This window comes from Bombina bombina, chromosome 8 (assembly GCF_027579735.1).
Source record: "Bombina bombina isolate aBomBom1 chromosome 8, aBomBom1.pri, whole genome shotgun sequence".
NCBI lineage: Eukaryota > Metazoa > Chordata > Amphibia > Anura > Bombinatoridae > Bombina > Bombina bombina.
Window position 1 is genome coordinate 278427903 of NC_069506.1, and position 23979 is coordinate 278451881.

At 45.0% G+C, this 23979-nt stretch overlaps 1 protein-coding gene across 4 annotated transcripts in view; it reads right to left on the reverse strand.

The window, feature by feature from the left end:
- Positions 1–23979, reverse strand: part of PCSK7 (proprotein convertase subtilisin/kexin type 7) — a 258498-nt gene that overhangs the window by 41035 nt on the left and 193484 nt on the right. For all 4 annotated transcript variants that reach the window (XM_053691395.1, XM_053691398.1, XM_053691397.1 and 1 more), the window contains exons 12-13: positions 4373–4529; positions 1–26 (exon numbers count right to left, since the gene is read on the reverse strand). The exon at positions 1–26 is cut by the window's left edge and continues 69 nt beyond it. In XM_053691395.1, the coding sequence (XP_053547370.1) occupies positions 1–26; positions 4373–4529 (183 nt within the window). The remainder of the gene's footprint in view (positions 27–4372; positions 4530–23979) is intronic.

The following is a 23979-nucleotide window of genomic DNA, read 5'->3' on the forward strand; positions in this document are numbered from 1 at the left end:
TCCAGTCTGAAAACCCACTGGGGTCCCTAAGGTAGTAACAGGAGAGTATTATACACAGTATTGGGGGAAAGTATTATACACAGTGTAGGGGGAGAGTATAAACTACAGTTTTGGGGGAGATTATTCTACATAGTGTAGGGGGAAGAATATTCTACATAGTGTAGGGGAAGAATATTCTACATAGTGTAGGGGGAAGAATATTCTACATAGTGTAGGGGGAAGAATATTCTACATAGTGTAGGGGGAAGAGTATTCTACATAGTGTAGGGGGAAGAGTATTCTACATAGTGTAGGGGGAAGAGTATTCTACATAGTGTAGGGGGAAGAGTATTCTACATAGTGTAGGGGGGAAGAGTATTCTACATAGTGTAGGGGGGAAGAGTATTCTACATAGTGTAGGGGGGAGAGTATTCTACATAGTGTAGGGAAAGAGTATTTGGACTACAGTGTAGGGGGGGAGTATTAACCACTGTGTAGGGGAAGAGTATAATACATAGTGTAGGGGGAGAGTATTCTACATTGTGTAGGGGGAGAGTATTCTACATAGTGTAGGGAAAGAGTATTTGGACTACAGTGTAGGGGGGGAGTATTAACCACTGTGTAGGGGAAGAGTATAATACATAGTGTAGGGGGAGAGTATTCTACATAGTGTAGGGGGAGAGTATTCTACATAGTGTAGGGAAAGCGTATTAACCACAGTGTAGGAGAAGAGTATAATACATAGTGTAGGTGAGAGTATTAACCACAGTGTGGGGGGAGAGTATTAACCACAGTGTAGGGGGAGAGTAGTATACATAGTGTAGGGGGGAGAGTAGTATACATAGTGTAGGGGGGAGAGTAGTATACATTGTGTAGGGGGAGAGTATTATACAGTGTGTAGGGGGAGAGTATTATACAGTGTGTAGGGGGAGAGTATTAACCACAGTGTTGGGTGAGAGTATTATATATAGTGATGGTGAAGAGTATTATACATAGTGTAGGGGAAGAGTATTATACATAGTGTTGAGGGAGAGTATTATACATATTGTAGGGGAAGAGTAGTATACATAGTGTAGGGGGAGAAGATTAATCACAGTGTAGGGGGAGAGTATTATACACAATGTTGGGTGAAAGTATTATACAATGTGTAGGGTGAGAGTAATTTACATAGTGTAGGGGGAGAATACTATACGCAGGGCATGGGGAGAGCATTATACATGGTGTACGGGGGAGAGTATTATATGCAGGGCATAGGGAGAGCATTATACATGGTGTATGGGGGAGAGTATTATAGGCAGGGCATAGGGAGAGCATTATACATGGTGTATGGGGGAGAGTATTATATGCAGGGCATAGGGAGAGCATTATACATGGTGTATGGGGGAGAGTATTATACGCAGGGCATGGGGAGAGCATTATACATGATGTATGGGGAGAGCATTATACATGGTGTACAGGGAGAGTATTATACGCAGGGCATAGGGAGAGCATTATACCTGATTACGGGGGAGAGTATTACATGCAAGGCATGGGGAGAGCATTAAACATGGTGTACGGGGGAGAGTACTATACGCAGGGCATAGGGAGAGCATTATGCATGGTGTACAGGGAGAGTATTATACGCAGGGCATAGGGAGAGCATTATACATGGTGTACGGGGGAGAGTATAATACACAGGGCATGGGGATAGAGTTACACCTGATTACGGGGGAGAGTATTATATGCAGGGCATGGGGAGAGCATTATACACTGTGTACAGAGAAGAGTTTTATTATATGTACATAAGTTAAATTACTACACAGTATTAGAAACACAGAGACTACAAGCCAACATAGTAAAAAGGTAACTCTTTAGCATTAACTTAAATGCCAGTCACTGAGCAGTGTTATAGATCCAGTGCTGCTAGGTCTGGGCAGCCCCACCACGCCTGGTGCCGCTAGGTCTGAGCAACAACACAGCACCTGGTGCCACTAGGTCTGGGCAGCCCCACCACGCCTGGTGCCGCTAGGTCTGAGCAACAACACAGCACCTGGTGCCACTAGGTCTGGGCAGCCCCACCACGCCTGGTGCCGCTAGGTCTGAGCAACAACACAGCACCTGGTGCCACTAGGTCTGGGCAGCATCACGGCACCTATTGCCGCTAGGTCTAGGCAGCATCACGGCACCTATTGCCGCTAGGTCTGGGCAGCATCACGGCGCCTAGTGCTGCTAGGTCTGGGCAGTATAATGACGCCAGCATCACGACGCCTGGTGCCGCTAGGACGGGGCAGCATCACAATGCCTGGTGCCGTTAGGTCTGGGCAGCATCACAGTGCCACAAGGTCTGAGCAGCATCACAACACCTGGTGCCGCTAGGTCTGGGCAACATGACAGCGCCTGGTGCCGCTAGGTCTGGCTAGCATCACAGCGCCACTAGGTCTGGGCAGCATCACAACACCTGGTGCCGCTAGGTCTGGGCAACATCACAGCGCCTGGTGCCACTAGGTCTGGGCAGCATCACAACACCTGGTGCCGCTAGGTCTGGGCAACATCACAGCGCCTGGTGCCACTGGGTCTGGGCAACATCACGACGCCTGGTGCTGCTAGGTCTGGGAAGCATCACGACACCTGGTGCCGCTAGGTCTTGGCAACATCGCGGCGCCTGGTGCCGCTAGGTCTGGGCAGCATCACTGCGCCTGGTGCCACTAGGTCTGGGCAGCATCACGGCGCCTGGTGCCGCTAGGTCTCGGCAGCATCACGGTGCTTGGTGCCGCTAGGTCTGGGCAGCATCACAGTGCCACTAGGTCTGGGCAGCATCACAACCCCTGGTGCCGCTAGGTCTAGGCAACATCACAGCGCCTGGTGCCGCTGGGTCTGGGCAACATCACGACGCCTGCTGCCGCTAGGTCTTGGCAACATCGCGGCGCCTGGTGCCGCTAGGTCTGGGCAGCATCACTGCGCCTGGTGCCACTAGGTCTGGGCAACATCACAACACCTGGTGCCGCTAGGTCTGGGCAACATCACAGCGCTTGGTGCCACTAGGTCTGGGCAGCATCACAACGCCTGGTGCTGCTAGGTCTGGGCAGCATTACGACACCTGGTGCGGCTAGGTCTTGGCAACATCACAGCGCCTGATGCCGCTAGGTCTGGGCAACATGACAGCGCCTGGTGCCGCTAGGTCTGGGTAGCATCACAGCGCCAATAGGTCTGGGCAGCATCACAACACCTGGTGCCGCTAGGTCTGGGCAACATCACAGCGCCTGGTGCCACTGGGTCTGGGCAACATCACGACGCCTGGTGCTGCTAGGTCTGGGAAGCATCACAACACCTGGTGCCGCTAGGTCTGGGCAGCATCACTGCGCCTGGTGCCACTAGGTCTGGGCAGCATCACGGCGCCTGGTGCCGCTAGGTCTGGGCAGCATCACGGCGCCTGGTGCCGCTAGGTCTGGGCAGCATCACAGTGCCACTAGGTCTGGGCAGCATCACAACCCCTGGTGCCGCTAGGTCTAGGCAACATCACAGCGCCTGGTGCCGCTAGGTCTGGGCAGCATCACGACACCTGCTGCCGCTAGGTCTTGGCAACATCGCGGCGCCTGGTGCCGCTAGGTCTGGGCAGCATCACTGCGCCTGGTGCCACTAGGTCTGGGCAGCATCACAACACCTGGTGCCGCTAGGTCTGGGCAACATCACAGCGCCTGGTGCCACTGGGTCTGGGCAACATCACGACGCTTGGTGCTGCTAGGTCTGGGCAGCATCACGACACCTGGTGCCGCTAGGTCTTGGCAATATCGCGGCGCCTGGTGCCGCTAGGTCTGGGCAGCATCACGGCGCCTGGTGCCGCTAGGTCTGGGCAGCATCACGGCGCCTGGTGCCGCTAGGTCTGGGCAGCATCACGGCGCCTGGTGCCGCTAGGTCTGGGCAGCATCACGGCGCCTGGTGCCGCTAGGTCTGGGCAACATCATGGCGCCTGGTGCCGCTAGGTCTGGGCAGCATCACAACCCCTGGTGCCGCTAGGTCTAGGCAACATCACAGCGCCTGGTGCCGCTAGGTCTGGGTAGCATCACAGCGCCACTAGGTCTGGGCAGCACCATGACGCCTGGTGCCGCTAGGTCTGGGCAACATCACGGCGCCTGGTGCTGCTAGGTCTGCGCAGCATCACGACGCCTGGTGCCGCTAGGTCTTGGCAGCGTCACAACGCTTGGTGCCACTAGGTCTGGGCAACATCACAACGCCTGCTGCTGCGCTAGTTCTGGGCAGCATCATGACGCCTGGTGCCGCTAGTTCTGGGCAGCATCACGACGCCTGGTGTCGCTAGGTCTGGGCAGCATCACAGTGCCTGGCATCTCCAAAACTGGGCATTGCAGCTCCATACCCCTCAATCTTTAGCACCTCTTTCATCATTTTTAGCACCTACGTGTCCATGCTGCGGGGGGCTCCAATAAGAGAAGATATCCCACTTGGACAAAACAGGCGGATCTCCAGGTTTCCCCGACGTGGGTGTGAGATGGTGACTGTCACTGCAACATGTTCTAATGTCCTCATTCCCGACAGCTTTAGGTCAGCAGATGTCACTGCATGGGGTTAAGGTACATGGAAGAGAAATGGAGGAGAGAAAAGGTGGTTACAATTCTTCCTTTACACACACAAGTGAGGCTGGGGCAGGGTTCTAAGCTACAAGGATGAGCACACACTGGACCATAACTGGCTTTATTATTATTATCAGGTATTTGTATTGCGCCAAAAGATTCTGCAGCGCTATAAACATAGGCAGTATACAAGGTAACATTTACAGGGATCAAATGGGTAGAGGGCCCTGCCAAGAGTTGAAATGTTGTAGTCGGCTCTTATGAAGGCAATCTACAAACAGCAGGGCTCATAGGCTTACATTCTATGGGGTTCAAGGGGAAAGCAATGGAGTTAGGAAAGGTTAGTGTAGGTTGTATGCATCCCTGAACAGTAGAGTCTTTAGGGAGCGCTTGAAGCTGTTAAAACTAGGGTAAAGTCTTGTCGAGCGAGGCAGGGAGTTCCACAAGATGGGAGCCAGTCTGGAGAAGTCCTGTAAACGGGAATGTGAGGAAGTAACAAGAGAAGAGGAGAATAGGAGATTGTGAGCAGAGTGAAGGGGACGGGAGAGTAACTGGAGACAAGGTCTGAAATGTAGGGGGGGAGCAGTGCAGTTGAGGAATTTGTATGTCAGAGTAAGGATTTTTTGTTTAATCCTGGAGGCAAGAGGAAGCCAGTGAAGGGATTGGCAGAGAGATGCAGCAGATGAAGAGCGACGTGTAAGGAAGATGAGCCTGGCAGAGGCATTCATTATGGATTGCAAAGGAGCTAGGCGGCAGCTAGGGAGACCAAAGAGGACGATGTTGCAGTAGTCGAGGCGGGAAAGGATGAGAAAGTGGTTTAAAATCTTAGTTGTGTCTTGTGTAAGGAAATTTCTAATTTTAGAGATGTTTTTAAGGTGGAAGCAGCAGGCTTTAGCCAAGGACTGAATGTGAGGAGTGAAAGAAAGGTCTGAGGCAAGTGTGACCCCAAGACATCAGGCATGTTGGGTAGGGTTAATGATGGAGTTATCAACAGTTATAGAGAAATGGGGGGGGGGGGGGGGTGGACATTTTGGAAGAAGGGGGAAAAATAAGGAGCTCAGTTTTGGAGAGATTTAGCTTTAGGTAGTAAGAGGACATCCAAAATGAGATATGAGAAAGACAGTTAGTGACACAGGTTAGCAAAGAAGAAGATAGGTCTGGTGCAGAGAGGAAGATTTGGGTGTCGTCGGCATACAAATGATATTGAAACCCATGGGACTTTAATAAGAAACCTAATGATGACGTGTAGAGGGTGGTCGACAGTATCAAAGGCTGCAGACAGATCAAGGAGGATAAGAAAAGAGAAGTGGCCTTTGGATTTTGCTGTAAGTAGGTTGTTGGTAACCTTAACAATTGCTGTCTCTGTGGAGTGATGGGGAAGAAAACATAATTTATTTAAGAACTTACCTGATAAATTCATTTCTTTCATATTGGCAAGAGTCCATGAGCTAGTGATGTATGGGATATACAATCCTACCAGGAGGGGCAAAGTTTCCCAAACCTCAAAATGCCTATAAATACACCCCTCACCACACCTACAATTCAGTTTAACAAATAGCAAAGTAGTGGGGTGATAAAGAAAGGAGTAAAAAGCATCAACAAAGGAATTTGGAAATAATTGTGCTTTATAAAAAAAATCATAACCATCATAAAAAAGGGGTGGGCCTCATGGACTCTTGCCAATATGAAAGAAATGAATTTATCAGGTAAGTTCTTACATAAATTATGTTTTCTTTCATGTAATTGGCAAGAGTCCATGAGCTAGTGACGTATGGGATAGCAATGCCCAAGAAGTGGAACTCCACGCAAGAGTCACTAGAGAGGGAGGGATAAAATAAAAACAGCCATTACCACTGAAGAAAATTAATCCACAACCCAAATATAAGTTTTTTCTCATAAATAAAAGTAAAAACTTAAATCATAAGCAGAAGAATCAAACAAACAGCTGCCTGAAGAACTTTTCTACCAAAAACTGCTTCCGAAGAAGCAAATACATCAAAACGGTAGAATTTAGTAAATGTATGCAAAGAAGACCAAGTTGCTGCTTTGCAAATTTGATCAACTGAAGCTTCATTCTTAAAAGTCCAAGAAGTGGAAGCTGATCTAGTAGAATGAGCTGTAATTCTCTGAGACGGGGCTTAACCCGACTCCGAATAAGCTTAAAGGACCAGTCAACACATTAGATTTGCATAATCAACAAATGCAAGATAACAAGACAATGCAATAGCACTTAGTCTGAACTTCAAATGAGTAGTACATTTGTTTATAACAAATTTCAAAATTATGTATATTTCCACTCCCCTTTTACCATGTGATAGCAATCAGCCAATCACAAATGCATATACGTATAGTCTGTGAATTCTTGCACATGCTCAGTAGGATCTTGTGACTCAAAAATTGTAAATATAAAAGACTGTACACATTTTTTTTAATGGAGGTAAATTGGAAAGTTGTTTAAAATTACATGCTGTATCTGAATCATGAAAATGTAATTTAACCTGAGTGTCCCTTTAATGAATCAAAAGCTTTAACCATGATGCCAAAGAAACGGCAGAAGCCTTCTGACCTTTCCTGGAACCAGAAAAGATAACAAATAGACTAGAAGTCTTCTTCTTTAGTAGATTCAACATAATATTTCAGAGCTCTCACCACATCTAAAGAATGTAAAGATCTCTCCAAAGAATTCTTAGGATTAGGACACAAAGAAGGGACAACAATTTCTCTATTAATGTTGTTAGAATTCACAACCTTATGTAAGAATTTAAATGAAGTCTGCAAAACTGCCTTATCCTGATGAAAAATCAGAAAAGGAGATTCACAAGAGAGCAGATAATTCAGAAACTCTTCTGGCAGAAGAGGTGGCCAAAAGGAACAACACTTTCCAAGAAAGTAGTTTAATGTCCAAAGAATGCATGGGCTCAAATGGAGGAGACTGTAAAGCCTTCAAAATCGAATTAAGACTCCAAGGAGGAGAGATTGATTTAATGACAGGCTTGATACGAACTAAAGCCTGTACAAAACAGTGAATATCAGGAAGTTTAGCAATTTTCCTGTGGAAGAAAACAGAAAGAGCAGACATTTGTCCTTTCAAGGAACTTGCAGACAAACCTTTATCCAAACCATGCTGAAGAAACTGTAAAATTCTAGGGATTCTAAAAGAATGCCAGGAGAATTTATGAGAAGAACACCATGAAATGTAAGTCTTTCAAACTCGATAATAAATCTTTCTAGAAACAGATTTACGAACCTGTAACATAGTATTAATAACTGAATCAGAGAAACCTCTATGACTAAGCACTAGGTGTTCAATTTCCATACCTTCAAATTTAATGATTTGAGATCCTGATGGAAAAACGGATCTTGAGACAGAAGGTCCGGTCCTAATGGAAGTGGCCAAGGTTGGCAACTGGACATCCGAACAAGAACTGCATACCAAAACCAGTGAGGCCATGCTGGAGCCACCAGCAACACAAACGATTGATCCATGATGATTTTGGAGATCACTCTTGGAAGAAGAACTAGAGGCAGGAAAATATAAGCAGGTTGATAACACCAAGGAAGTGTCAACGCATCCACTGCTTCCGCCTGAAGATCCCTGGACCTGGACAGGTACTTGGGAAGTTTCTTGTTTAGATGAGATGCCATCAGATCTATTTCTGGAAGACCCCACATCTGAACAATTTGAGAAAACACATCTGGGTGGAGAGACCACTCTCCCGGATGTAAAGTCTGACGACTGAGATAATCAGCTTCCCAATTGTCTATACCTGGGATAACATAATTTATGTAAGAACTTACCTGATAAATTCATTTCTTTCATATTAGCAAGAGTCCATGAGCTAGTGACGTATGGGATATACATTCCTACCAGGAGGGGCAAAGTTTCCCAAACCTCAAAATGCCTATAAATACACCCCTCACCACACCCACAATTCAGTTTAACGAATAGCCAAGAAGTGGGGTGATAAGAAAGGAGCAAAAGCATCAAAATAAGGAATTGGAATAATTGTGCTTTATACAAAAAAAATCATAACCACCACAAAAAAGGGTGGGCCTCATGGACTCTTGCTAATATGAAAGAAATGAATTTATCAGGTAAGTTCTTACATAAATTATGTTTTCTTTCATGTAATTAGTCCATGAGCTAGTGACGTATGGGATAGTAGATACCCAAGATGTGGAACTTCCACGCAAGAGTCACTAGAAAGGGAGGGATAAAATAAAGACAGCCAATTCCGCTGAAAAATAATCCACAACCTAAAACAAAAGTTTTAATCTTAATAATGAAAAAAACAGAAATAATAAGCAGAAGAATCAAACTGAAACAGCTGCCTGAAGTACTTTTCTACCAAAAACTGCTTCAGAAGAAGTGAAAATATCAAAATGGTAGAATTTAGTAAAAGTATGCAAAGAAGACCAAGTTGCTGCTTTGCAAATCTGATCAACAGAAGCTTCATTCCTAAACGCCCAGGAAGTAGAAACTGACCTAGTAGAATGAGCCGTAATCCTTTGAGGCAGGGATTTACCCGACTCCACATAAGCATGATGAATCAAAGACTTTAACCAAGACGCCAAAGAAATGGCAGAAGCTTTCTGACCTTTCCTGGAACCAGAAAAGATAACAAAGAGACTAGAAGTCTTTCTAAAATCTTTAGTAGCTTCAACATAATATTTTAAAGCTCTTACTACATCCAAAGAATGTAAAGATTTCTCCAGAGAATTGAAGCACTTTCAGCCCCCGCGAGCCTAACAGCCCACAGGGAAAAAAGTCAATTGAAAAATTTTTTAAGGTAAGAAAAAATAATCATTCATATGCATTATCCCAAATAATGAAACGGACTGTCTGAAATAAGGAATACTGATTACCCTGAATCATGGCAAATATAAGTTTAAACACATATATTTAGAACTTTATAAATAAAGTGCCCAACCATAGCTTTAGAGTGTCATAATAAAATAAGACTTACTTACCCCAAGACACTCATCTACATATAGTAGATAGCCAAACCAGTACTGAAACGAGAATCAGTAGAGGTAATGGTATATAAGAGTATATCGTCGATCTGAAAAGGGAGGTAGGAGAAGAAATCTCTACGACCGATAACAGAGAACCTATGAAATAGATCCCCTAGAGGAAGACCATTGTATTCAAATAGGCAATACTCTCTTCACATCCCTCTGACATTCACTGCACTCTGAGAGGAAAACCGGGCTCCAGCCTGCTGCGAAGCGCATATCAACGAAGAATCTAGCACAAACTTACTTCACCACCTTCATAGGAGGCAAAGTTTGTAAAACTGGATTGTGGGTGTGGTGAGGGGTGTATTTATAGGCATTTTGAGGTTTGGAAAACTTTACCCCTTCCTGGTAGGATTGTATATCCCATATGTCACTAGCTCATGGACTCTTGCCAATTACATGAAAGAAATCCAGATTTCAGTGGGTCAAGGAGGGAGTTTAGTGTAAGGAAATGGGATAGACGTAGGGTTGCCACCTTTTGCCCAGAGGATTCCTGGACACTTTTTTAAATGGGAGTGGGGAGGGTGTGACATGGGGCATGGTCTGGGTGTGGCTTTTCACGGCATCAAATTCAATATGACATAAAAATTTTACATCCCCCCCCCCCAAAAAAAAAAAGTTGTAAAAATCAATAGTTCTTAATATAGGAAACTATATTGTAATTTGTGAATCACAGAATACATGATATTTGTCCCTCTGGATTAGCACTGGTTATGGACTTTTTTTTTTAATAAGAAAACAATACTGAGGAGGAAGAAATAAGGCCCCTAGATTAAGAGTGACACACAAAATGAATGCATTTATCAGGTACATCAGACACATGTACATATAATCTGTGTGTGTTTATCAGGTACCTCAGACACATATACAGTACATATACCGTGTCTGTGTGTAATGTTTATCAGATCCCTCGGAGACATGTACATACCAGGTTGTCAGACACAATAAAATGACTATGCCTTAGCCCCGCAGTTTACCTGCTGTCAGTCAGCAGCCCATCAGCCTCAGCTTATACCGTAACCCGGAGCACCAACCACCTGACGCCGCTAAAATGTAAAGCCTCAGGCAGGCATAGAAACACACAGCCCGCCCACTCCGTGACGTCTGATGCCGGCACTTGTTTTCATCTCCAAACCCCTCCTCTTTCTCACAGTCTAAAGCCTCCTCGGGGCATTTGAGGATAGTTCCGGGACACAGAACTTAGATAGACGTGCATATACTAGCTTTTCAAGAAGCTTTGAGGCAAGAGGGAGTAGGGAAATAGGGTGGTAGTTGATTGGGGAGCTTGGATCAAGAGAAGGTTTTTTGATGATAGGTGTTTCCAGTGCATGTTTTAGAGATGAGGGAAATATACCAGTGCTAAGGGAGAGGTTAAAGATGTGTTTGAGTATAGGGGTGAGGGTAGAAGAGAGGGAGGAGAGTAGCTGTGAGGGGATGGAGTCGAGGGGACAGGTAGTGAGGTGGGAGGACAGTATAAGGGCAGAAACTTCATCCTCAGTAACAGGGGCAAAAGAGCTAAATTTACATCTATTTGGGTTTTGGATGATTGTGAGCTTTTGAGGGGGTGAGAGATTGGTAATATGTTGAGAGCTGATTTCATTTCTAATGGAGTCAATTTTGTTGGCTTTAATGGATGAGCACAAGAAAGAGGGAAGTACCTTAGCAGAGGGGCTCTGAGCGGGGGGTAGTTAGACACTAGGGAGAGATGCAGAGGGAGGCAGACACTAGGGAGAGATGCAAAGGGAGGCAGTTAGACACTAGGGAGAGATGCAGAGGGATGCAGTTAGACACTAGGGTGTGATGCAGGGAGAGGCAGTTAGACACTAGGGAGAGATGCAGGGAGAGGGAGATAAATACTAGGGAGAGATGCAGAGGGAGACAGACACTAGGCAGAGATGCAGAGGGGAGCAGTTAGACACTAGGGAGAAATGTGTAGGGGGGTTAGACACTAGGGAGAGATGGGAAGGGAGCAGTAAGACACTGGGGAGAGATGCAGGGGAGGCAGTTAGACACTAGGGACGGATGCAGAAGGGGGCAGTTAGACACTAGGGAGAGATGCAGGGGGGAGCAGTTAGACACTAGGGAGAAATGTGTAGGGGGGTTAGACACTAGGGAGAGATGGGAAGGGAGCAGTAAGACACTAGGGAAAGATGCAGGGGAGGCAGTTAGACACTAGGGACGGATGCAGAAGGGGGCAGTTAGACACTAGGGAGAGATGCAGGGGGGAGCAGTTAGACACTAGGGAGAAATGTGTAGGGGGGTTAGACACTAGGGAGAGATGGGAAGGGAGCAGTAAGACACTGGGGAGAGATGCAGAGGGAGGCAGTTAGACACTAGGGTGTGATGCAGGGAAAGGGAGATAAATACTAGGGAGAGATGCACGGGGGAGCAGTTAGACACTAGGGAGAAATGTGTAGGGGGGTTAGACACTAGGGAGAGATGGGAAGGGAGCAGTAAGACACTGGGGAGAGATGCAGGGGAGGCAGTTAGACACTAGGGAGGGATGCAGAAAGGGGCAGATAGACACTAGGGAAGGATGCAGGGGGCACTTAGACACTAAGGAGAGATGCAGGGGGCAGTAAGATACTATGGAGTGATGCAGGGGGAGCAGTTAGACACTAGGGAGAAATGTGGGGGGGTTAGACACTAGGGAGAGATGGTAAGGGGCAGTAAGACACTGGGGCGAGATGCAGGGGGAGCAATAAGACACTAGGGAGTTATAGGGGGGAGCAGCAAGACTCTAGGGAGAGATGAAGGGAGTTAGACACTAGGGAGAGATGCAAGGGGGTCACAAAGAGAGACCAAGATGTTATGGAGGTAATGTGGTGGTGGTGGGAGAAAATAGATAATGACAACTCTGGGAAAGTTTAATCTCTTTCCTACTGCACATTCCCATATACGGCGCACAGCACAAAATAAACACAGAGACAAGAACCAGAGCTGCAGATTCATTGTACACTGGGCTGGGGGAGGGAGCAGAGATGATCTAATACACATTAAATCACAGACAAAGTGAAAAGGAATCAATATCCCCTATACTGAAAGTAACAGCTACTGGTGACTGAGTGAGACACAAAATAGCTACAGATACTGGGGACTGAGTGAGACACTAAATAGCTACAGTTACTGGTGACTGAGTGAGACCCTAAATAGCTACAGTTACAGGGGACTGAGTGAGACACTAAATAGCTACAGTTACAGGGGACTGAGTGAGACACTAAATAGCTACAGATACTGGTGACTGAGTGAGACCCTAAATAGCTACAGTTACAGGGGACTGAGTGAGACACTAAATAGCTACAGTTACAGGGGACTGAGTGAGACACTAAATAGCTACAGATACTGGGGACTGAGTGAGACACTAAATAGCTACAGTTACTGGGGACTGAGTGAGACACTAACAAGTTACAGTTACTGGGGACTGAGTGAGACACTAACAAGTTACAGTTACTGGGGACTGAGTGAGACACTAAATAGCTACAGATACTGGGGACTGAGTGAGACACTAAATAGCTACAGTTACTGGGGACTGAGTGAGACATTAAATAGCTACAGTTACAGGGGACTGAGTGAGACACTAAATAGCTACAGTTACTGGGGACTGAGTGAGACACTAAATAGCTACAGTTACTGGGGACTGAGTGAGACACTAAATAGCTACAGTTACTGGTGACTGAGTGAGACAGTAAATAGCTACAGTTACTGGGGAATGAGTGAGACACTAAATAGCTACAGTTACTGGGGACTGAGTGAGACACTAAATAGCTACAGTTACTGGGGACTGAGTGCGACACTAAATAGCTACAGTTACTGGGGACTGGGTGAGACACTAAATAGCTACAGTTACTGGGGACTGAGTGAGACACTAAATAGCTACAGTTACTGGGGACTGAGTGAGACACTAAATAGCTACAGTTACTGGGGAATGAGTGAGACACTAAATAGCTACAGTTACTGGGGACTGAGTGAGACACTAAATAGCTACAGTTACTGGTGACTGGGTGAGACACTAAATAGCTACAGTTACTGGGGACTGAGTGAGACACTAAATAGCTACAGTTACTGGGGACTGAGTGAGACGCTAAATAGCTACAGTTACTGGGGACTGAGTGAGACGCTAAATAGCTACAGTTACAGGGGATTGAGTGAGACACTAAATAGCTACAGTTACAGGGGACTGAGTGAGACACTAAATAGCTACAGTTACTGGTGACTGAGTGAGACACTAAATAGCTACAGTTACTGGGGACTGAGTGAGACTAAATAGCTAAAGTTACAGGGGACTGAGTGAGACACTAAATAGCTACAGTTACTGGGGACTGAGTGAGACACTAACAAGTTACAGTTACTGGTGACTGAGTGAGACACTAACAAGTTACAGTTACTGGTGACTGAGTGAGAAACTAAATAGCTACAGTTACTGGTGACTGAGTGAGACACTAAATAGCTACAATTACAGGTGACTGAGTGAGACACTAAATAGCTACAGTTACTGGGGACTGAGTGAGACTAAATAGCTACAGTTACAGGGGACTGAGTGAGACATTAAATAGCTACAGTTACTGGGGACTGAGTGAGACACTAAATAGCTACAGTTACAGGGGACTGAGTGAGACACTAAATAGCTATAGTTACAGGGGACTGAGTGAGACTAAATAGCTACAGTTACTGGGGACTGAGTGAGACACTAAATAGCTACAGTTACTGGTGGCTGAGTGAGACACTAAATAGCTATAGTTACTGGGGACTGAGTGAGACACTAACAAGTTACAGTTACTGGGGACTGAGTGTGACACTAAATAGCTACAGGTACTGGGGACTGAGTGAGACACTAAATAGCTACAGTTACAGGGGACTGAGTGAGACACTAAATAGCTACAGTTACAGGGGACTGAGTGAGACACTAAATAGCTACAGTTACTGGTGACTGAGTGAGACACTAAATAGCTACAGTTACTGGTGACTGAGTGAGACACTAAATAGCTACAGTTACTGGTGACTGAGTGAGACACTAAATAGCTACAGTTACAGGGGACTGAGTGAGACACTAAAAAGCTATAGTTACAGGGGACTGAGTGTGACACTAAATAGCTACAGTTACTGGTGACTGAGTGAGACACTAAATAGCTACAGTTACTGGTGACTGAGTGAGACACTAAATAGCTACAGTTACTGGTGACTGAGTGAGACACTAAATAGCTACAGTTACAGGGGATTGAGTGAGACACTAAAAAGCTATAGTTACAGGGGACTGAGTGTGACACTAAATAGCTACAGTTACTGGTGGCTGAGTGAGACACTAAATAGCTACAGATACTGGGGACTGAGTGAGACACTAAATAGTTACAGTTACTGGTGAATGAGTGAGACAATAAATAGCTACAGTTACTGGTGACTGAGTGAGACACTAAATAGCTACAGATACTGGTGGCTGAGTGAGACACTAAATAGCTACAGTTACTGGGGACTGAGTGAGACACTAACAAGTTACAGTTACTGGTGAATGAGTGAGACACTAAATAGCTACAGTTACTGGTGACTGAGTGAGACACTAAATAGCTACAGTTACTGGTGACTGAGTGAGACACTAAATAGCTACAGTTACTGGTGACTGAGTGAGACACTAAATAGCTACAATTACAGGTGACTGAGTGAGACGCTAAATAGCTACAGTTACTGGGGACTGAGTGAGACTAAATAGCTACAGTTACAGGGGACTGAGTGAGACATTAAATAGCTACAGTTACTGGGGATTAAGTGAGACACTAAATAGCTACAGTTACTGGGGACTGAGTGAGACACTAAATAGCTACAGTTACAGGGGACTGAGTGAGACACAAAATAGCTACAGTTACTGGGGACTGAGTGAGACACTAAATAGCTACAGTTACAGGGGACTGAGTGAGACACTAAATAGCTACAGTTACTGGTGACTGAGTGAGACACTAAATAGCTACAGTTAAGGGGGACTGAGTGAGACACTAAATAGCTACAGTTACTGGGGACTGAGTGAGACACTAAATAGCTACAGTTACAGGGGACTGAGTGAGACACTAAATAGCTACAGTTACTGGGGACTGAGTGAGACACTAAATAGCTACAGTTACAGGGGACTAAGTGAGACACTAAATAGCTACAGTTACAGGGGACTGAGTGAGACACTAAATAGCTACAGTTACTGGTGACTGAGTGAGACACTAAATAGCTACAGTTACTGGTGACTGAGTGAGACACTAAATAGCTACAGTTACTGGTGACTGAGTGAGACACTAAATAGCTACAGATACAGGGGATTGAGTGAGACACTAAATAGCTACAGATACTGGGGACTGAGTGAGACACTAAATAGCTACAGTTACAGGGGACTGAGTGAGACACTAAATAGCTACAGTTACAGGGGACTGAGTGTGACACTAAATAGCTACAGTTACTGGGGACTGAGTGAGACACTAAATAGCTACAGTTACAGGGGATTGAGTGAGACACTAAATAGCTACAGATACAGGGGATTGAGTGAGACACTAAATAGCTACAGTTACTGGGGACTGAGTGAGACACTAAATAGCTACAGTTACTGGGGACTGAGTGAGACACTAAATAGCTACAGTTACAGGGGATTGAGTGAGACACTAAATAGCTACAGTTACAGGGGACTGAGTGTGACACTAAATAGCTACAGTTACTGGGGACTGAGTGAGACACTAAATAGCTACAGTTACTGGTGACTGAGTGAGACTAAATAGCTACAGTTACTGGTGACTGAGTGAGACACTAAATAGCTACAGTTACAGGGGACTGAGTGAGACACTAAATAGCTACAGTTACAGGGGATTGAGTGAGACACTAAATAGTTACAGTTACAGGGGATTGAGTGAGACACTAAATAGCTACAGTTACAGGGGACTGAGTGAGACACTAAATAGCTACAGTTACAGGGGACTGAGTGAGACACTAAATAGCTACAGTTACTGGGGACTGAGTGAGACACTAAATAGCTACAGTTACTGGGGACTGAGTGAGACACTAAACAGCTACAGTTACAGGGGACTGAGTGAGACGCTAAATAGCTAAAATTACAGGGGACTGAGTGAGACACTAAATAGCTACAGTTACAGGGGACTGAGTGAGACACTAAATAGCTACAGTTACTGGGGACTGAGTGAGACACTAAAAAGCTACAGTTACAGGGGACTGAGTGAGACACTAAATAGCTACAGTTACAGGGGACTGAGTGTGACACTAAATAGCTACAGTTACAGGGGACTGAGTGAGACACTAAATAGCTACAGATACAGGGGACTAAGTGAGACACTAAATAGCTACAGTTACTGGGGACTGAGTGAGACACTAAAAAGCTACAGTTACAGGGGACTGAGTGAGACACTAAATAGCTACAGTTACATGGGACTGAGTGAGACACTAAATAGCTACAGTTACAGGGGACTGAGTGTGACACTAAATAGCTACAGTTACAGGGGACTGAGTGAGACACTAAATAGCTACAGATACAGGGGACTGAGTGAGACACTAAATAGCTACAGTTACTGGGGACTGAGTGAGACACTAAATAGCTACAGTTACAGGGGACTGAGTGAGACACTAAATAGCTACAGTTACTGGGGACTGAGTGAGACACTAAATAGCTACAGTTACAGGGGACTGAGTGAGACACTAAATAGCTACAGATACAGGGGACTGAGTGAGGCACTAAATAGCTACAGTTACAGGGGACTGAGTGAGACACTAAATAGCTACAGTTACAGGGGACTGAGTGAGACTAAATAGCTACAGTTACTGGGGATTGAGTGAGACACTAAATAGCTACAGTTACAGGGGACTAAGTGAGACACTAAATAGCTACAGTTACAGGGGACTGAGTGAGACACTAAATAGCTACAGTTACTGGTGACTGAGTGAGACACTAAATAGCTACAGTTACTGGGGACTGAGTGAGACACTAAATAGCTACAGTTACAGGGGACTGAGTGTGACACTAAATAGCTACAGTTACAGGGGACTGAGTGAGACACTAAATAGCTACAGTTACAGGGGACTGAGTGTGACACTAAATAGCTACAGTTACAGGGGACTGAGTGTGACACTAAATAGCTACAGTTACAGGGGACTGAGTGAGACACTAAATAGCTACAGTTACAGGGGACTGAGTGAGACTAAATAGCTACAGTTACTGGGGATTGAGTGAGAGACTAAATAGCTACAGTTACTGGGGATTGAGTGAGACACTAAATAGCTACAGTTACTGGGGACTGAGTGAGACACTAAATAGCTACAGTTACAGGGGACTGAGTGAGACTAAATAGCTACAGTTACTGGTGACTGAGTGAGAGACTAAATAGCTACAGTTACTGGGGATTGAGTGAGACACTAAATAGCTACAGTTACTGGGGACTGAGTGAGACACTAAATAGCTACAGTTACTGGGGACTGAGTGAGACACTAAATAGCTACAGTTACTGGTGACTGAGTGAGACACTAAATAGCTACAGTTACTGGGGACTGAGTGAGACACTAAATAGCTACAGTTACAGGGGACTGAGTGAGACACTAAATAGCTACAGTTACTGGGGACTGAGTGAGACACTAAATAGCTACAGTTACAGGGGACTGAGTGAGACACTAAATAGCTACAGTTACAGGGGATTGAGTGAGACACTAAATAGCTACAGTTACTGGGGACTGAGTGAGACACTAAATAGCTACAGTTACAGGGGACTGAGTGAGACACTAAATAGCTACAGTTACAGGGGACTGAGTGAGACACTAAATAGCTACAGTTACAGGGGACTGAGTGAGACACTAAATAGCTACAGTTACTGGGGACTGAGTGAGACACTAAATAGCTACAGTTACTGGGGACTGAGTGAGACACTAAATAGCTACAGTTACTGGTGACTGAGTGTGACACTAAATAGCTACAGTTACTGGTGACTGAGTGAGACTAAATAACTACAGTTACTGGTGACTGAGTGAGACACTAAATAGCTACAGTTACTGGGGACTGAGTGAGACACTAAATAGCTACAGTTACTGGGGATTGAGTGAGAGACTAAATAGCTACAGTTACTGGGGACTGAGTGAGACACTAAATAGCTACAGTTACTGGTGACTGAGTGAGACACTAAATAGCTACAGTTACTGGGGACTGAGTGAGACACTAAATAGCTACAGTTACAGGGGACTGAGTGAGACACTAAATAGCTACAGTTACAGGGGATTGAGTGAGACACTAAATAGCTACAGTTACTGGGGACTGAGTGAGACACTAAATAGCTACAGTTACAGGGGATTGAGTGAGACACTAAATAGCTACAGTTACTGGGGACTGAGTGAGACTAAATAGCTACAGTTACAGGGGATTGAGTGAGACACTAAATAGCTACAGTTACAGGGGACTGAGTGAGACACTAAATAGCTACAGTTACTGGTGACTGAGTGAGACTAAATAGCTACAGTTACTGGGGACTGAGTGAGACACTAAATAGCTACAGTTACAGGGGACTGAGTGAGACACTAAATAGCTACAGTTACTGGGGACTGAGTGAGACACTAAATAGCTACAGTTACAGGGGATTGAGTAAGACACTAAATAGCTACAGTTACTGGGGACTGAGTGAGACACTAAATAGCTACAGTTACTGGGGACTGAGTGAGACACTAAATAGCTACAGTTACAGGGGATTGAGTGAGACACTAAATAGCTACAGTTACACGGGACTGAGTGAGACACTAAATAGCTACAGTTACTGGTGACTGAGTGAGACTAAATAGCTACAGTTACTGGGGATTGAGTGAGACACTAAATAGCTACAGTTACTGGGGACTGAGTGAGACACTAAATAGCTACAGTTACAGGGGACTGAGTGAGAGACTAAATAGCTACAGTTACTGGGGACTGAGTGAGACACTAAATAGCTACAGTTACAGGGGACTGAGTGAGACACTAAATAGCTACAGTTACTGGTGACTGAGTGAGACACTAAATAGCTACAGTTACTGGGGACTGAGTGAGACACTAAATAGCTACAGTTACTGGGGATTGAGTGAGAGACTAAATAGCTACAGTTACTGGGGACTGAGTGAGACACTAAATAGCTACAGTTACTGGTGACTGAGTGAGACACTAAATAGCTACAGTTACTGGGGACTGAGTGAGACACTAAATAGCTACAGTTACAGGGGACTGAGTGAGACACTAAATAGCTACAGTTACAGGGGATTGAGTGAGACACTAAATAGCTACAGTTACTGGGGACTGAGTGAGACACTAAATAGCTACAGTTACAGGGGATTGAGTGAGACACTAAATAGCTACAGTTACTGGGGACTGAGTGAGACACTAAATAGCTACAGTTACTGGGGACTGAGTGAGACACTAAATAGCTACAGTTACAGGGGATTGAGTGAGACACTAAATAGCTACAGTTACAGGGGACTGAGTGAGACACTAAATAGCTACAGTTACTGGTGACTGAGTGAGACTAAATAGCTACAGTTACTGGGGATTGAGTGAGACACTAAATAGCTACAGTTACTGGGGACTGAGTGAGACACTAAATAGCTACAGTTACAGGGGACTGAGTGAGACACTAAATAGCTACAGTTACAGGGGACTGAGTGAGACTAAATAGCTACAGTTACTGGGGACTGAGTGAGACACTAAATAGCTACAGTTACTGGGGACTGAGTGAGACACTAAATAGCTACAGTTACTGGGGACTGAGTGAGACACTAAATAGCTACAGTTACTGGGGACTGAGTGAGACACTAAATAGCTACAGTTACTGGGGACTGAGTGAGAAACTAAATAGCTACAGTTACTGGTGACTGAGTGAGACACTAAATAGCTACAGTTACTGGTGACTGAGTGAGACACTAAATAGCTACAGTTACTGGGGACTGAGTGAGACTAAATAGCTACAGTTACTGGGGACTGAGTGAGACACTAAATAGCAACAGTTACTGGGGACTGAGTGTGACACTAAATAGCTACAGATACAGGGGATTGAGTGAGATGCTAAATAGCTACAGTTACTGGTGACTGAGTGAGACACTAAATAGCTACAGTTACTGGTGACTGAGTGAGACACTAAATAGCTACAGATACTGGGGACTGAGTGAGACACTAACAAGCTACAGATACTGGGGACTGAGTGAGACACTAACAAGATACAGTTACTGGTGACTGAGTGAGACACTAAATAGCTACAGTTACAGGGGACTGAGTGAGACACTAAATAGCTACAGTTACTGGGGACTGAGTGAGACACTAAATACCTACAGTTACTGGGGACTGAGTGAGACACTAAATAGCTACAGTTACTGGGGACTGAGTGAGACACTAAATAGCTACAGTTACTGGTGACTGAGTGAGACACTAAATAGCTACAGTTACTGGGGACTGAGTGAGACACTGAATAGCTACAGTTACTGGGGACTGAGTGAGACGTTAAATAGCTACAGTTACTGGGGACTGAGTGAGACGCTAAATAGCTACAGTTACTGGGGACTGAGTGAGACACTAACAAGTTACAGTTACTGGGGACTGAGTGAGACACTAAATAGCTACAGTTACAGGGGACTGAGCGAGACACTAAATAGCTACAGTTACTGGTGACTGAGTGAGACACTAAATAGCTACAATTACAGGTGACTGAGTGAGACACTAAATAGCTACAGTTACAGGGGACTGAGTGAGACACTAAATAGCTACAGTTACTGGGGACTGAGTGAGACACTAACAAGATACAGTTACTGGTGACTGAGTGAGACACTAACAAGTTACAGTTACTGGTGACTGAGTGAGACACTAAATAGCTACAGTTACTGGTGACTGAGTGAGAAACTAAATAGCTACAATTACAGGTGACTGAGTGAGACACTAAATAGCTACAGTTACTGGGGACTGAGTGAGACTAAATAGCTACAGTTACTGGTGGCTGAGTGAGACACTAAATAGCCACAGTTACTGGCGACTGAGTGTGACACTAAATAGCTACAGTTACTGGGGATTGAGTGAGACACTAAATATCTACAGTTACTGGGGACTGAGTGAGACACTAAATAGCCACAGTTACTGGGGACTGAGTGTGACACTAAATAGCTACAGTTACTGGGGATTGAGTGAGACACTAAATAGCTACAGTTACTGGTGACTGAGTGAGACGCTAAATAGCTACAGTTACTGGGGACTGAGTGAGACGCTAAATAGCTACAGTTACTGGGGACTGGGTGAGACACTAAATAGCTACAGTTACTGGTGACTGAGTGAGACGCTAAATAGCTACAGTTACTGGGGATTGAGTGTGACACTAAATAGATACAGATACAGGGGATTGAGTGAGACACTAAATAGCTACAGTTACTGGGGACTGGGTGAGACACTAAATAGCTACAGTTACTGGGGACTGGGTGAGACACTAAATAGCTACAGTTACTGGGGACTGAGTGTGACACTAAATAGCTACAGATACAGGGGATTGAGTGAGACACTAAATAGCTACAGTTACTGGTGACTGATTGAGACGCTAAATAGCTACAGTTACTGGGGACTGAGTGAGACGCTAAATAGCTACAGTTACTGGGGACTGAGTGAGACACTAAATAGCTACAGTTACTGGGGACTGAGTGAGATGCTAAATAGCTACAGTTACGGAGGACTGAGTGAGATGCTAAATAGCTACACAGTTACTGGGGACTGAGTGAGACACTAAATAGCTACAGTTACTGGTAGCTACAGTTACTGTGGACTGAGTGAGACGCTAAATAGCTACAGTTACTGGGGACTGAGTGTGACACTAAATAGCTACAGATACAGGGGATTGAGTGAGATGCTAAATAGCTACAGTTACGGAGGACTGAGTGAGACGCTAAATAGCTACAGTTACTGGTAGCTACAGTTACGGAGGACTGAGTAGGACGCTAAATAGCTACAGTTACTGGGGACTGAGTGAGACACTAAATAGCTACAGTTACGTAGGACTGAGTAGGACACTAAATAGCTACAGTTACTGTGGACTGAGTGTGACACTAAATAGCTACAGATACAGGGGACTGAGTGAGACACTAAATAGCTACAGTTACTGGGGACTGAGTGAGACGTTAAATAGCTACAGTTACTGGGGACAGAGTGAGACACTAAATAGCTACAGTTACTGGGGACTGAGTGAGATGCTAAATAGCTACAGTTACGGAGGACTGAGTGAGACGCTAAATAGCTACAGATACAGGGGATTGAGTGAGACACTAAATAGCTACAGATACAGGGGATTGAGTGAGACACTAAATAGCTACAGTTACTGAGGACTGGGTGAGACACTAAATAGCTACAGTTACTGGGGACTGAGTGTGACACTAAATAGCTACAGATACAGGGGATTGAGTGAGACACTAAATAGCTACAGTTACTGGTGACTGAGTGAGACGCTAAATAGCTATAGTTACTGGGGACTGAGTGAGACGCTAAATAGCTACAGTTACTGGGGACTGAGTGAGACACTAAATAGCTACAGTTACTGGGGACTGAGTGAGATGCTAAATAGCTACAGTTACGGAGGACTGAGTGAGATGCTAAATAGCTACACAGTTACTGGGGACTGAGTGAGACACTAAATAGCTACAGTTACTGGTAGCTACAGTTACTGTGGACTGAGTGAGACGCTAAATAGCTACAGTTACTGGGGACTGAGTGTGACACTAAATAGCTACAGATACAGGGGATTGAGTGAGATGCTAAATAGCTACAGTTACTGGGGACTGAGTGAGACGTTAAATAGCTACAGTTACTGGGGACAGAGTGAGACACTAAATAGCTACAGTTACTGGGGACTGAGTGAGATGCTAAATAGCTACAGTTACGGAGGACTGAGTGAGACGCTAAATAGCTACAGTTACTGGGGACTGAGTGAGACGCTAAATAGCTACAGTTACTGGTAGCTACAGTTACGGAGGACTGAGTAGGACGCTAAATAGCTACAGTAACTGGGGACTGAGTGAGACACTAAATAGCTACAGTTACTGGGGACCAAGTGAGACACTAAATAGCTACAGTTACTAAGGACTGAGTAAGACACTAAATAGCTAGGTACTTGGGACTGAGTGAGAAACTAAATAGCTACAGTTACTGTGGACTAAGTGAGACACTAAATATCTACAGTTACTGGCGACTGAGTGTGACACTAAATAGCTACAGTTACTGGGGATTGAGTGAGCCACTAAATATCTACAGTTACTGGGGACTGAGTGAGACACTAAATAGCCACAGTTACTGGGGACTGAGTGTGACACTAAATAGCTACAGTTACTGGGGATTGAGTGAGACACTAAATAGCTACAGTTACTGGTGACTGAGTGAGACGCTAAATAGCTAAAGTTACTGGGGACTGAGTGAGACACTAAA